This window comes from Watersipora subatra, chromosome 10 (assembly GCF_963576615.1).
Source record: "Watersipora subatra chromosome 10, tzWatSuba1.1, whole genome shotgun sequence".
Taxonomy (NCBI): domain Eukaryota; kingdom Metazoa; phylum Bryozoa; class Gymnolaemata; order Cheilostomatida; family Watersiporidae; genus Watersipora; species Watersipora subatra.
In genome coordinates, this window is record NC_088717.1 from 2611964 (window position 1) to 2627859 (window position 15896).

Here is a 15896-nt window from a genome sequence, read left to right on the forward strand (position 1 = left end):
GTAGCGTTTAGCAAGTTTGACTTGGTATTGGCTGTGCACAATGTAGCTTGCGACTCCCACACACTTATTCTAGTTCTGCTAAAGAATGAGACCTTCAGATCGACCTTGTAATCGAAAGAGGGACATATTGTGACATGAAAGGGGCTGTGGAGACAGGCCACAACTTGAGGCCGGAGTGACGCGGCACCTGTCAGTCAGACAAGCACATGCTAATGGAGGGGTTAAACTGGCAGCAGTTCCATTCAGTCCATTCTAATCTACTTATTTTAAAGAGATTACAAGATCGTTGCCATGTGACAGTAAACCTACACGCTGGCACCAACCTAATTTCATTATAACTATGGCATAACACTGGGTGGCACCGGGTACTCCTCTCTCTTCATCCCGTTTCCAGTTGCGCCATGGAGACTTGATAATGTCCTTCCATTTACAAGTGACACAGTTGTAAAAAGTGACCAATGCTTAGAAGGTTGTCATGGAGCCAATTTAGCTCACTCGTGATGGGCTAGTTCGTTCTAAGCAAATGCACCATTCACTTTTTTCAAAAAAGTTGTTTAAATAACTATCCAAAACGCAACCAATAAAATTATGTAATAATAAGACGAGAAATAGCTAAAACAATTTTAATTTTCTGACGGATGTGACTACTTTTGGCTGGTTTTTCGGAGTTATGTTCATTTGGTAGATTTAGTCTCACTACAGTGTTGCCACCAAAACCAGACAGAGTGTCACAGGTGGTTCTATCCATATACAATATATAAATTATCATATAGATTAATCGCGTTAATCGCGACTTTTGACAGCAGCGCTGCTAACCTCTCAGACTCCAAACTGGGAAATAATGCTTAATGTTCCTTCTCTAGCAACTGAATAATGGGACAATACTAGTAGTGAGTAGAGGTCAACTTTCAAACAGCAATCTCATCAAATATATATGCAAATTAATCAAAATAGGAACAAGTTTATAACCATGGTAACTGCACTAGTTAACCTAGCTTAAACTATAGATGATAAGTTGAAGTAGAACCATGGACTATCAACCCCTACCCTCATACATTGTTGAAAACATGGTCGTATATTTCAATAATTTTAGGTTGCAATTAATACGCATTTAAACACGATGTCACCATTTCACGGTTGGCTGCTAAAGATGGTACACGGTGTACCTAATAACAAAATTTGTAATTTGAATGAAATCCTAATTACTCGACAAAAAGTTAGTTGCGACCTCTTAAAAAAGTCAAGCTATTTTTCATGAATCATAATAACACTTTTGGCGTGTCATCCAGTCCAACAAATCTTTCGTAACATCACCTTCCAGCAAAAAAGGAGGTTGTTTTAGCTCGAAAACGTAATCGTAATCGTTGTTGAGAGAAAGGAAGGCAGCGGCTAACCATTGCTGCTTCTCCAAGAAAACAATATTTTAGTTAGGAAAGAAAACATGTTTATTAGCAGCTGTATTCCACAACAAACAATATTGTGTTTGTGACACGCTATTTACTATCGTTAGCCAACATGTGTGACATCACAAACCAAAAGGATATGATAATCTCAACACTGATACCTTAAGGTCACTGAATAGGTCAGAGTGGCAGCGCAGTAGAGCCGACCAAAGAAGACCTAATAACCGTATAAACGTTTTTGTACAAAACCCTTTTTCTGACAGAGGTAAGTGATATGAATACTTTGTGTTGAAACTGCAAAATTTCGCTTCATCGAGAGTTTTTACACAACCAAATCAGTTTACGAAGTGAAGGAATAAAAAATGGAAAAATGAATTTGTAGTTTCATTTGGACAATCTGAATATGGACCAAAGTCAAAATGATGTTCTCTATTGTTTTAGCCGACATATCAATGAGATATACTACCAATATCATCACACTATTGCCTACTCCTGACAAGATGAGCAACTACTCCTGTCCCAAGAGTAGCCGCCTGCATCGTGATGCGGGCATGATGCAAAGTTAACCAGAAGTGCTAATAGTTTCTTACCTTCAGTTATAGAGAAGATGATGACTGCATTGGCTCCGATATCATCATCAGTAGCTGTGACAGCTCCCACGATAGTGCCGATCTCTGCGCTCTCTTTAATATTTACTGAGTAACTCGATGGATCAAAACTTGGGCTACGATTGTTGGCATCAGATAGCTTTATATGTACTGTAGCCTCAGAATCAAGAGGTGGCAGGCCATTATCCGAGGCCTTCACCAAGAGTTTGTACTCACTCTGAATGTCACGATCGAGAGCGCTGTCTACTTTTATTACCCCACTATTCTCGTCTATTTTGAAGTTGTCATCTCCATTTCCGGCGATAATGGAATATTCAAGCATGCCATTTACGTCCAGGTCGGGATCAGTAGCTGTGATTGGGTTAATCTATAGGGTAAAATATCACCAATGTAACCCGCTGCTTTGAGATAGAAGCTATACTTTTAAATAATCCACTTTTTTGTTTTATAAATGACTAGAAACTGGGTGTGAACATAAAATTTTATGAATTAATTATTTCTTATTGCAAAACCGAAGCACATGAGAGGTTAGTAACATCAAACGCTTTTAAGTATATGTAAAAACTACATCACAAAATGTAGTAGTGAGCAGCTACTGTCACCCCCCATGATCTTCCCCAGACAAGTCCATTAACAACCAATAGAGTGGTCTCAAGGAATTCAGTCGCAAAAATATGCTAATCATCCTACTGTTTCATGTTGCAGGATTAATTTGGACATGAAAGAGTTTGAACTGTAGATGACAGAAACTGACAGACTTGGCAGAGGTCAGAATGCTAACGCAGTGGAAAGAATGTACCGACTAGCAGACAGCTGCTGATGTCATGACAACAACCCTTAACCTCGGCATAAACACTATGATAAAATGATTATCAACAAAATGCTTGCTGCCAATCTCAACACAAAAAAATGAGAAATTAATTAGACGTTTCTATCTACAGAGAGAAGCGCTGTTTAATAACCTTTGCCTCCAACGAAATGCTCGACTTTCACGAGACCCTGGTCAAAGGCTAAAAAAATCAATGACTGTAGCTACTGGCAGGGGATCTCTAACAAATAATAACAATTCTCAAATGCTATTCGAATGCATAAAAAAGTGAGTCGGAGATCGGATGCGCTGCCAACAACTTACTATTTACGTCAGTGCATGTTTTCGGAAACTTACCATATGTCCGACTTGAACATCTTCAGCGATGACGACATCATATACCGACTTGCTGAACGTCGGACTGTTGTCATTAACGTCTCCGATGATGATGGACACAGTGGTCTCCGCACGAAGTCTAGTGATTCCATTGTCTATGGCCTATTATATATAGAAATAGAAAACAATGTGTGGTGGAGTACCTGCTAGAAATACCATGCCACTAACAACCAAGGAGGTACTCACCTCCTCAAACTAAACAACATAAGCAACTGACGCTATCTATTATAGCCTTAGGCCTTAGCATAAATTAAACCGATTCTGATATTTATGCTAACGCGTTTGACTTGAAAGTAAATTCAGGGCAACAAATCAAGCACTACATGTTTGGAGTTCTGTTCTATTGTACATGGTACATTCAAGAGCAATTTTGATTTCAGTTTGTTGCTATAGTATCTATAATAAAACTTTTGTCTAAAAATGACTAGCCTAAGGGTATAAGCTTCCGAGTTCCAACTATCCAAATATATAATATTGAGAATCCCGGTTTACAGGAGCTTTCCGTTTAGTGAAAAGGCTTATCTCTGGTTTCGCTAATCAGCCATCAAGGAATGCTATCCATGCAGGTCATAGGTCATACAAGAACCACTTACGATGATAGCGAGCTGATAATTGGATCTAGCTTCTCGATCAAAGGTAGTCCTTGACCTCATCTCACCAGTAAAAGGGTCAAGATCAAAGTTTGGTTGATATGATGCAAAGAAGTACATTAGATCCGAGTTCCTCCCAATGTCAGCATCCCTGGCACTTACTGAGCCTGCAAGTAGACAATTTCATAACACTCAAATACTGAACAACCACTGCAACACGGCATATAAGCAGATGCTTTCTGTCCTTAGTGTTACATCATTAGCTAGTTTGGTTCAACTTGGATTCTGCTGATATTTTTTACTATAATAAGTGCTGTGTCAGTCTGTCCGTTCGTCTGTCTGAAGCCATGGCTGAAGGATGGAGAATAGAGATTGTGCTGTACAGGGTTGAAGCCCCTGACAATGGGATTGTACTGTACAGGGTTGGAGCCCCTGTCAATGGGATTGTACTGTACAGGGTTGAAGCCCCTGACAATGGGATTGTACTGTACAGGGTTGAAGCCCCTGACAATGGAATTGTACTGTACAGGGTTGAAGCCCCTGACAATGGAATTGTACTGTACAGGGTTGAAGCCCCTGACAATGGAATTGTACTGTACAGGGTAGAAGCCCCTGACAATGGAATTCATCATCCAGTGCCCTACCACCTGAACCAATTGTTCTCCTGTTATATTTTAGCATTATTGTCCACATACTTATTATCTGCGCCTGACAGATGCTCACAGCACACCGGGCTGTCAGGGTCTTAGTATACTTTATGAGGGCATCTAGCCTTCCCCTCATGAAAACGGTTAACTGCATGTAAGTTCAAAGCCTATAGGAGGCAGTTTATCATACAAAGAAGTTAAAAGATCTTTGGCCATCAACTACTAACTTTACTTCCTAATTTTAAAGCAACAAATAGAATTTACCAGGGTTGTGTTGAAAGCATTTATGTTACGAAGGTATTACACAATCTTTATATCTAACAGATTATATGTGACACGTAATGAACCACACCACAACTCTTCGTACATTTAGATGAAGTTGGCTTATGGCTGAGGTATTGCATACCGATTACATACATTATTTTGGTACATATGGCAGTGTATTGTATGTTATCTATGCTTTATAGTACCGTTGGATATAATGGAAATGTTCGGTAGCGGTATTTTATTGATGGTAATTTAAGACAACAGACGGACTTAAATCATATTTTGCATAACTTCTTTACAGCTGTTTAATTAAAGAACGTCACATCTATTTCACGTAAAATATGTAGGCAAAATTGAAGGAGCATTTGATTGAAGAGTTGACCGGGTCATGGTAATCTATCAAGAACCTAGACTTCAAGAAGGTTAGGTTAGTACAGGCTGAACGCTAGGTATTTCAGCTGTTGTTGATTCTAGCATAAGGGTGACCACAGAATACACCAAAAGTGTTGAGGCTAAAGGTCGGCCATACATAACGAATTATTCGTTCAATCTGACCGAATTCACGAATTTCACAGAATTCACAGATTTATTCGGCCGAATATCACAGAACTGTCTGAGCTGTGCATGCATACCGAATTCGTCAACGAAACGCTTTTAATTGGCTAACCAATTTTTTTAGCGAGCACGATTCTAGCAGCTTTGACAATTGGTATAGTCCAAGACACGTACGACGACACACAATAAAAGTATCAGCGCGACATGACCTGATACATACGATGCAACTGCCTATACGCGCTAGAGATAGCGGCTGTTTCTGCGACGGAGCTTTTGCTGCATAAAGAGAAATTATTATTATTGAAAAATGAACAATTTATAGCTTCTAAAACATCTAAAAGAAAATACTGGATACACGATGAGAAGTTCCTGCCATGGTGAACCAACAAGAGAGAACCAACAATAATGCATCTAGGCAGTTGCATCGTATGTATCAGGTCATATCGCGCTGATACTTTTATTGTGTGTCGTTGTACGTGTCTTGGACTATACTAATTGTCAAGCTGCTAGAGTCGTGGTCGCTAAAAAAAATTGGTTAGCCAATTAAAAGCGTTTCGTTGACGAATTCGGTGTGCATGCACAGCTCAGACAATTCTGTGATATTCGGCCGAATAAATCTGTGAATTCTGTGAAATTCGTGAATTCGGTCACATTGAACGAATAATTCGTTACGTGTGGCCGGACCTTTAGACAGCATATGAAATTTTAGATGTGAATATGGTGAGTTTCGCTATTCGATCTTGCAGCTTTGGGTGTGGCCCAAACTCACGAACTACATGAGAGATAAAAAGAAGGCTCCATTTGTTTTGCAGTCAAGCAGGATTAGTAGATATTTGTGTGCAAACCAAAGGTTAATTTCAAAGTAATTAAAATGGAAATTTAATGATTTAAGCATTTGCCTTATAAAACTATTTTCAAAATATAATCGAAATCAAAAAGTTTTTAGAAACTGTTCGAACTTACCAATGTATGTTCCAGAATCCTTGCCTTCTTGAACAGTGAACTGATAGAGTGATGTGCTGAACTGGGGAGAGTTATCATTGTCATCCAAAACTTTGACATGAACAATAACGCTGTCAGACCGACTCAATGGGGATCCGCCATCTTGAGCGGAAACCAGAAGTTGATATCTGTCTTTTACCTCTCTGTCAAGCTTCTGCGCTATGTATAGCCATCCATCAGGAAAAACCCCAAACTCTGGTCTGGTTTTGTTCACTCCACCAATGAGAGAATAGGTAATGTCAGCATTGGCCCCTAAATAGCAATGAGAAAACCTCAAATAATTTGCGAACAATTTTACAACCATTAAATGCTAGTACAAATGTATCTGCATGTAGAATATCTATATAGTGGAACCTCAGAGTTCGACCTCCTTACTCGAACAATTAGGTGCTTAACTAAATAATTTGAGTACAAATTCGAACAGATTTTTGGTTCACGAATTAGGCGAATCAAGTCGGAGAATGCCGAGTGAGAACAAAGAGAGTCGAGTCGACTCGAACGCACTCATTGGTTTTTCTCGACCATTTAGCGAGCGTCTAGTTAACTCAGACTCCTAGCAGAGTTTATTCAAGTATTTTTGCCAGTTTTCTACTTCTTGCATAAGTTTATTATGTACACATTTAGTTCTTTATTGCTGTGCGGATACATCCTTTTATAACAATAAATAAATTGTTTATCAAGTAATCTGATTTTTGTAAGATTTATAAAAAATTGTTCTTTTAATATTTAGGTCTTTTTCTTACGGTTGAAAACATTGTTGACGCACTGAGGTATATCGGCAAACAAACAGTATCACAAATTAATTTATGGTAAGACCCCATTTAAAGAGAATCATGGCTATTAATGATTATTTATGTAGAGTTTGGGTGCCCCACACTACATATGAGTAAATATACAGGAGGCGACAGATGGATGAGAGACTTGATATAGAGCCAAACAAGCTGCAGTCAGTGCATTGTTCAGTCTTTTGTCTTAGGGATATGCGCAGCATTGTGGAAAGTTGAAACTGATAAACAGTCAGGTTCCTTCTACGAACAGGCTACACAACTGATACTAAATAATTCTAAACACTGAATAGAGCTTATCGCTCTATCTAATGGATGAATGCAAGCTCACTGCAGATACATACTTTCTCAATGAGTAAGAGCCAGACATTGGCGTAAGGCGTCTCACTTCTACCCTCATTCAAAGCAACTAATATCGAAATAAAGAAGCATTGTTTAGCTGGAGCCAAAAATGGCCTAGTAATCAGTTGACTCTTTCTATCGGTTTGAATCCGTCAAAGTGCCGAAACATGATTAATAACACTTTCTTCGCGATCAGCATTTTCCTGTAAGTGTTTCTTGAAACCTGTTTGAATCGCAGCTTGGCAGGAATGACAAGTTTGACTGAATGCTACCCAAGTTGGCATAAAACATTGAGCATCACTCTGCCTCCACGTATAAAAAATATAATTTAGGATGTAGAAGAGACATAGATTAAAAACTAATTAGTACTTTTATGCTAAAACTTAGGAAGTGAGTAGGAAGAATAATGGACATGTGTCCTCAAGTAGATAAGTTGGTGGGTGTATGAGAAAGTCCGAGTGGTGAATCATGCAGTGCTCTATAGGCACATCATTGGCATGATTCATAAAGGTATGTTTATCATGATCCTGAACATTTTACCTATGACTTGTTTGTGTGCTTCAGAGCGTTAGACCTACAGTACATAAAATGTACTTCCAACAGAAAACTAATTGTTCTACTCTCAACCGGTGAGCATTAGAATAGCAAAAAGGATGAAATGATAATCTGTCATAAACTTTTCTTTAGATGTTTGGTAAGTGGAGGCTATCAGACCAACAAATGTTTTAGGCATGGCAGACATTAAAAATTAAAATGTGTCTGCGAAAACTCTCAGACAATTACCAACCAGGTATCTTGTCACTAGCATCTATGCGCTATCATCTGTGGCAGATGGACAAACCTGGAAAAACGTGTGTATGACCAAAAATGCTTGAAACATGGAGAATAATTTTACGAATTTTCTGGTTAATTACTCCTTATAGCTTGTAAAATACCAGACTGCATTCTTGTGAGATGCTATTCATGTAAGAGATCCAAACAGGCGCATATAAGCTGCAAATGATGGCAAATCATTTCCTTCTTGCGCAATTAACCGATGCTTGGATTGTGACAAGAGCATTGCTATAAGCATGAAAAATTACAAAAATTGAAAACATTACAATACCAAATTAATTTTTCTCCAGTTTTATAATCATCTCATTGATTGGAAAGTTACATAGTATCTTCAGAGTTGTATTAGAGACCGAAGGCTTTTTAAATTTTTAGAATAACTAACATATCGCTTAGTAAGAGGGTGATATAAAAATGAGAGGAAAACATAAAAGAAAAGAATGTTGACTGATTAACAGAACACTTGTAAATGACTATACAACAGAACCCATAACATGTTTACGAGCATTAGAAAGGTCTGTGAGTTTTGATATTGCAAAATACATAAATCCTAGATTCCACTATTCCAAACCTCATTATCCATTATGCCATCAAAACTTTATCAAGTGTTTGACAGACATTTGATTAGAACGTCTTTTGAAAGAATCTTTATGACTTATTTGTAGGAGAAATAACGGAAAGAAAATAGTCCATTCAACCTGAGACATCTGACAACAAGCTACTCAAGACGGTCTTTTCACTTGTGAATGCCACAGGCTAATCAATATCAAGCACCTATTACTATCAATAGCGCAATTATATCACTTTGCCTAGAGCCGTGCCACATTCAGCTTATTGCTCACGACCCTACAATTTTAGATGAAAGGATGGCCAAGTCTCCTGTATAGCTATTAAAGTATGGTAACTCTACGAGAGATTGTACTTTCTTTAATGGCTGATCAGACTACTAACTAGAATGTGGCAACAGATTCCTCAAAATAGCTGTGATTTATAGTCATGGACTGCTGAAGAGGTGATTTGTTTCACGATTAGTTAGGTGAAGAGAAGGCCTACGAGTGCACTTAGCGTGTTGACCATGTAGCATGATCTGTTGCAGACTGAAGTCAAGCACTAATAGCTGAGTATCGAGTGCAATGAGTGATAAGCCAAAATAGAATGATGTAGTGTATATCTCAATGGCAACATGCAATTAAGAAAGTGTTCCAAATTGCCAGAATGTGCTCATTTTCACTCTATTCAAAGAGTTTGTGAGAATGTCGAGTGGGTCTTATCTAGCCACTGTACATGACCAAAATGTGATCAAAATTTTTGATAAAAAAGTAGCGCTGAGATATTTGACAGTAAGTTCATGGCAGTTCGAAAGATCAATCTATGTTAGTCCAGTCTATCATGTCTGATTTAGAGATGAACGCTTCATTGATAACTAGTGGTGTATTCCAGTCGGTGGCACCAATAGAAGACTCAGTCTTGTAGTCTGTTAATTGTCAGCCATATTTAGCGTTCTGTGATGTTATGGCCACATTTGGCACAGATGTGTTTATCATCCAAGGTTGACTTCATCCCATGCGCAGCCTTCTCATGACAATATCAAATTTTCAAATCGTATCGGTCTTGAAATAGCAATTCAATTTTGTCTATCTTTTATGGTGCCATGACAGTCGACAGTTCTATTTTACCTATCGTTGATTCGTTGAATGGATCAACCGTTTGTCAATCAAATATGTGTCATATAAACCTCCGCAAGGAGGCACAACGGTGCTTGTAGCGGAGGCAGCATAACATTGACCTTATGCATACAACTGAGAATACATAGCGATGACTCTATAAAGAAACATAGAAAAATTGCATAATGGACTCACCAAGATCATCATCGACAGCAATCAGCTGCAAGAACCGAGAGTTAATAATGTCACTCTCATTCACGGCGATGTAATATTCCCTCTCAGCAAAGACTGGTGAATGATCGTTAACATCTGATGCCGTTATTACCAATTGCGCATTGTCCGACCTGCCAGAAATCAAATGGTAAAATGGTGCCGTCTTGCGAGGGAAATATCACATAGATCATAACCTAGCACCATGAAAACTTTTCCATCATACCATTAAAGAGCAGACCATAAATGATGAGTGGGAAAATGAATTTTGAAAGAGTTTGGATGGTTGCCAGATTAGTGACATCAATAAACAGGTGATGCCAAGAGCTGCCTATATACACTGGCAGCTAATGAGATATACCCATACATCTATTGCCATAGCAATAACACACAGTCATACAGAACAATGACTAACTTGATTTTATCTAGAATGGTGTTTACAAAGAGCGATTTGATGATGCAAACTATAGCCATCTGCCATACAAGCCTCTCAGTAGGTATGGAACCAGCAACTCCCCCATCATAGCCCAATAAGCATCTATACTGCCCGGTTTAGACTAAACTATTCTGAGGTGACATTGATAGTCAATGTATTGCTATGTCAGACAAGGTCATGCTTTAATGACCAATAAAGGGAAATTTTGGCAAAAGGAAGAGTCATAAACTTAATTGAGCGATCAAGACAGTAAAAACTAAGCGTTGACAGTTGTATGTCTGAAATTATCATTATCCTAGCTGCTATCAATTTAACTTCAAATAAAAGGAAAAAGCAGAGACTTGAAGCAATTCACTCATTGCTCACAAGAAGACAGCTTCAAGAGTGATTCTTCATACACTTCGTTTAGTATTTCATGCTAGTTAAGACAAACCACAAATCATATGACACTTTAGATTTACAATTGTCTTATACACTATGTTTCTATGACACGATGTTTCTATGACACGATGTTTCTATGACACGATGTTTCTATGACACGATGTTTCTATGACACGATGTTTCTATGACACGATGTTTCTATGACACGATGTTTTTATGACACGATGTTTCTATGACACGATGTTTTTATGACACGATGTTTCTATGACACGATGTTTCTATGACACGATGTTTCTATGACACGATGTTTCTATGACACGATGTTTCTATGACACGATGTTTCTATGACACGATGTTTCTATGACACGATGTTTCTATGACACGATGTTTCTATGGCAGGATGTTTCTATGACACGATGTCTCTATGACACGATGTTTCTATGACACGATGTTTCTATGACACGATGTTTCTATGACACGATGTTTCTATGACACGGTGTTTCTATGACACGATGTTTCTATGGCACGATGTTTCTATGAAACGGCAAACCCACAAATTTGTGCCATCCGCAAGATAGAAACAACAAAAATTTACAGGTAAATTCGCAGGTAAAGCGCATTTTATTACTCACAATTTGTTATCGAATGTTTCATGCTTGTGGCAGCACTTGCGAATGGTGCGCAAAAAATTCCGTGCAAGCTATTCCATTTTAAACATTTCACACACTTCAGTAGTTCCTTTTTTAAAAGCGTGCTCTTAAGCAAGACAGAAAGGAGCCACTATGACCTCCGACAGAGAATACCATATTTCTTTTAACAAAACGCCTGCATTAGTCTGCAACACGCTAATGTCTATCGAAACACTTCTCGCACGGTAACCCAAGGTGCGCACAATTTCAAACCCTCAGCATCCGCATCATGGAAACGTAGCAATTATAAAACAAGAAAAAAAAAGACAACTTACCGGGGATCATAGCCTCCATCGGTGGCTGTCACTGTGGCCGTTAGAGTCTCCCCTAGTCTTATCATCTTGCTCAGTCTAACGGCGCCTGTGTTCCCATCTATGGTCAGCCTATCAGCAGCCGATGCTGAGATAGTATAGGTCAATGTAGCATTGTTGCCAGCATCGATGTCATCAGCCTAATAAATAATTCAAATCTGTCAATTCTGCTAAATATCTATTGCAGAAATAACAGTAATGAAATAAAACAAGAATTTTTAGTAATTGTGTTTAGCCGCCATACTACGGTATGTAGATATTTATATTAATATACTTTGTATTAATATAAATAGCTACATAAATATAAAGAGCTATAAATAATATTTAGTATAAAATATTTAGTTTACTATGTTATTATTTTGTAATTATAATAAAGTATAACAGCTTTGACATGGCCACACAGTTACACAGATACTGTGAAACTGGAAGGCACATCATTCTGGATTAAGGGATGATGAGGGGGCTGGTCACTTGAGTACACCACAAATTCCCATGTATGATGAGAAAGATGGCCGCTATCATCCCAGAATCTTAAAAGCACTAAGTGATGCACATCGGTAACTCTTTTAAAAGAAATAATTCGTGCTCAGAACGATTTCGAAAGACACAAGTGATTCACATTCCAGTTTCAACCATCTGATTATAGACACGCAGTAAATAATAGACAAATAGGTACCTACTCACACCACTGTCACAACTGAATGTGTTCTTATATACAACACGAATGAAAATCTGCTGAATTCTAATACTTCACAGCCAGGTGATGAGTGTACTCATCGCAAGTTGTCACTTTTTTGTATCTGGCAGCGGGTATACAAATCACATCACCGTGTGATCTATATTGACGAAACCGATGTAGCTATACTATAGCTATACAATAGCTGTAGCTATAGTATAGCCTAGCTATACTACCTAAAGAGCAGTGTCTTGCGACAGAGTTAAGCGCCGACTTCTTGTTTCAGTTTAAATTTCACTGATAAGTAGAAAGCGAGTTGAGCCCAAAAAACTGAAGATTTTACTATACCTAAAAATTTCCATTCAGCTTGAACTGGCAAGCATTTCAGCGGATTTGAAGGTGATATAGTTGACCAATTAGCATTGGTTCAGAAAGTGAACTATGTTACGGACACAGAGATGAAAATTAGTATATCTATATTTATGATTTTTTCAAATAAAATGTAGTAATACATTAGCAAATAAAAAACTGCTTATTTTACGTTAAAAGCCAATTTTAAAAAAGTGTTTAATGGCATTCATTGATGTACTGATGAAAATATAGCACTATATCTTTTTTTGCAAATATAATAAAAAAAAAGATTTTGGTTCAAATACTTCTCGATATAATGAATTGTCATTAAATATATATAATAGTGACCTAGTAATATTTAGAATAAATTTATAGCTGCGATCCAACAACTTTGAATGAGGTATAAGCCTTTGCATAAGCTCCAAGGCTAAATACTATATTATGTACGGAGAGCTAGACCAGGAGTACAACCAATTACATGTACTTATCAGGTTGTATAGGGAGCGCTTATGGAGATGTGACAGCTTATAAACTTAATACAGTACAACCTTTATACAGTAACAACCTTTATACAGTAACATCCTTTATACAGCAACAACCTTTATACAGTAACACCCTTTATACAGTAACAACCTTTATACAGTAACAACCTTGACTCTTTCACTACCGCATTAAACTCTGACGGAATAATTATTCTGCCCAAATTAATTCAAAAGAATTTTCAAAAACTGATAGACTGCTAGTATTTAAGCAATATCTCGAGAATCAAAGCATATATCGTTTTACTGTAAAATGCATCTTATTCAGAACAGGGACTTATACTTATCTTGTAGAGAACAGAATTCTCTACAAGATAAGTATAAAATTGTTTAGTGAAGCCCACTCTCTCAAAACTTCTGACCTTTTCTTTGCGATGAATGAACTCGGTGAGTTTCTTATTGCCATGACGATAACGATCTGGTTTTCCCGTTTTAAAAAATAATTAGAAATGGAATTGTTGAACCAAAAATTTTTCTAATGGTTGCACTTGATTGGCAACAAGGTTGTTTCAATGGAGATAAAATTTTATTAGTCTAGCTAATGTGTGGGCTTCCTAATGAAATGAAAAGTGAAACCCTATTGATAAGCCGATACATCGGCTTACGCTCTGTACTTGTATTACCGCGAAAGCCGATACATCGGCTTACGGTAGCAAAAGAGTTAATACAGTAATGACCTTTATACAGCAACAACCTTTATACAACAACAACCTTTATACAGTAACAACTTTTATACAGTAACAACCTTTATACAGAACAACCATAATACAGTAATAACCTTTATACAGTAACAACCTTTATACAGTAATAACCTTTACACAGTAACAACCTTTATACAGTAATAACCTTTATACAGTAATAACCTTTATACAGTAATAACTTTTATATAGTAAAAGAAATTTGAGACTTTGATTATTGATATAACCAATACTACAGTTCATCTCTATATCTGCTCCACATACAGCGGTAAACTCCAATGCTGTTTGTTGTTTAGGCAATTTTACTGCTGCCTACTCAATACTTCATGAGATCTAATTCATAAAAAAGTTTGAAAACATGGTTTGTATTTTAGTGCAGTTGGAAATAGGGAATTTGTGTTCTATTTTCGGATTACTTAAGCAGGTTGAATAAAAATGAAAGAATTGACTATTAAACTGACTTTCAGGCTATCGAGCGCAATAATAATAATTCATGAAGAGACTATTCTTGATTAAAATAGAGTTGTCTGCTCAGCAACAATTTTCCCAAAATGGACAGACTTCACTAATTTCACAATTTCTTTTTTGTTGTTTGCTATTTTACAGCGATGCTGCCAGCTATGTTGGCGTGTGTTAGAAAGGTCATGAAACCAATTTTTGTAGGTCTAGACAAAGGTACATCACCAAAACAATTGTAGTACAACTTGGCACATCGCCATAAAAGCATTGGCGTTCTAGACTGCTTCCGACTACAATCACCAATATTTTGACAAGCGTGTTTGAGGATATGAACGCTCTACATACACACATCGTAGAACGTTCACAAGTGTGTAAAACTCTAACACTTAGATGATGAAAAATTGGCAAAAATCTAATTTCTTAATTGAGACTTTTCAGCTAAATATTTGTTCGCAAACCATTATGCTATCTGGAGAGGTTCTTGTGATATAGAGCGGTTCCTACCTCTGCGACAAAAACAACGCTATTTAGGGGCGTGTCCTCCGGAGTCTCCACGTAGTAAATTGCCTCACGGAACACAGGACTGTTGTCATTTTCATCCGATACTGTGATGTTGACCGACGCAGTGGCCATCTTGGAAAGACCTTCGGCCACCACAGTCAGGTGATATGCAGGCACTGTATCTCGATCTAGACGCTTGGTAGTGGTGAGAGTGCCGGTGTTCTGGTTGATGGTGAAGACTCTCTCTGGGTCCCCATCGATGATGAAGTAGTTGATCACCGTTGTACCAATTGCATTCACCTGGATAGAAATATCAAATAGAACAATTTCTTTAGGGGGCTTTATATTGGGGAAATTACATGCTAGTTAAATCACAGGCTATCTTTCTGATATTCCATACTTAGTTTTGTGTGCTATGATTATTCCTCAAGCATTATTCATATGGTTACATATAGCCATATGAATAATGATTTGTATTGCCCTAAGACCAAAATATCTCTAAGTAATTTCAGGCTCATATAATGTAAAACTCTATACATGTAACTAACATGAATGATAACTCTAATGCTAGTATCATGTAATGCCCTATGGGTATTGTTGTGAAAAACTATATGAATAGTGTTGTGTCCAACTCTATGGATGGTGTTGTATAATTCTGTATATAGCATTGTGTACAACTCTGTGATTAGTGTTGAGTACAACTCTATGGCATTTAATTTGAACCATTTGTTCAGAATCAATTCATTT

At 37.5% G+C, this 15896-nt stretch overlaps 1 protein-coding gene across 1 annotated transcript in view; it reads right to left on the reverse strand.

The window, feature by feature from the left end:
• The window catches only part of LOC137406210 (protocadherin Fat 4-like), an 80677-nt gene that overhangs the window by 49694 nt on the left and 15087 nt on the right, over nucleotides 1-15896 (reverse strand). The window contains exons 7-13 of the mRNA XM_068092745.1: nucleotides 15153-15449; nucleotides 11890-12065; nucleotides 10094-10242; nucleotides 6238-6528; nucleotides 3809-3972; nucleotides 3177-3317; nucleotides 1994-2378 (exon numbers count right to left, since the gene is read on the reverse strand). Coding sequence (XP_067948846.1) covers nucleotides 1994-2378; nucleotides 3177-3317; nucleotides 3809-3972; nucleotides 6238-6528; nucleotides 10094-10242; nucleotides 11890-12065; nucleotides 15153-15449 — 1603 coding nt within the window. The remainder of the gene's footprint in view (nucleotides 1-1993; nucleotides 2379-3176; nucleotides 3318-3808; nucleotides 3973-6237; nucleotides 6529-10093; nucleotides 10243-11889; nucleotides 12066-15152; nucleotides 15450-15896) is intronic.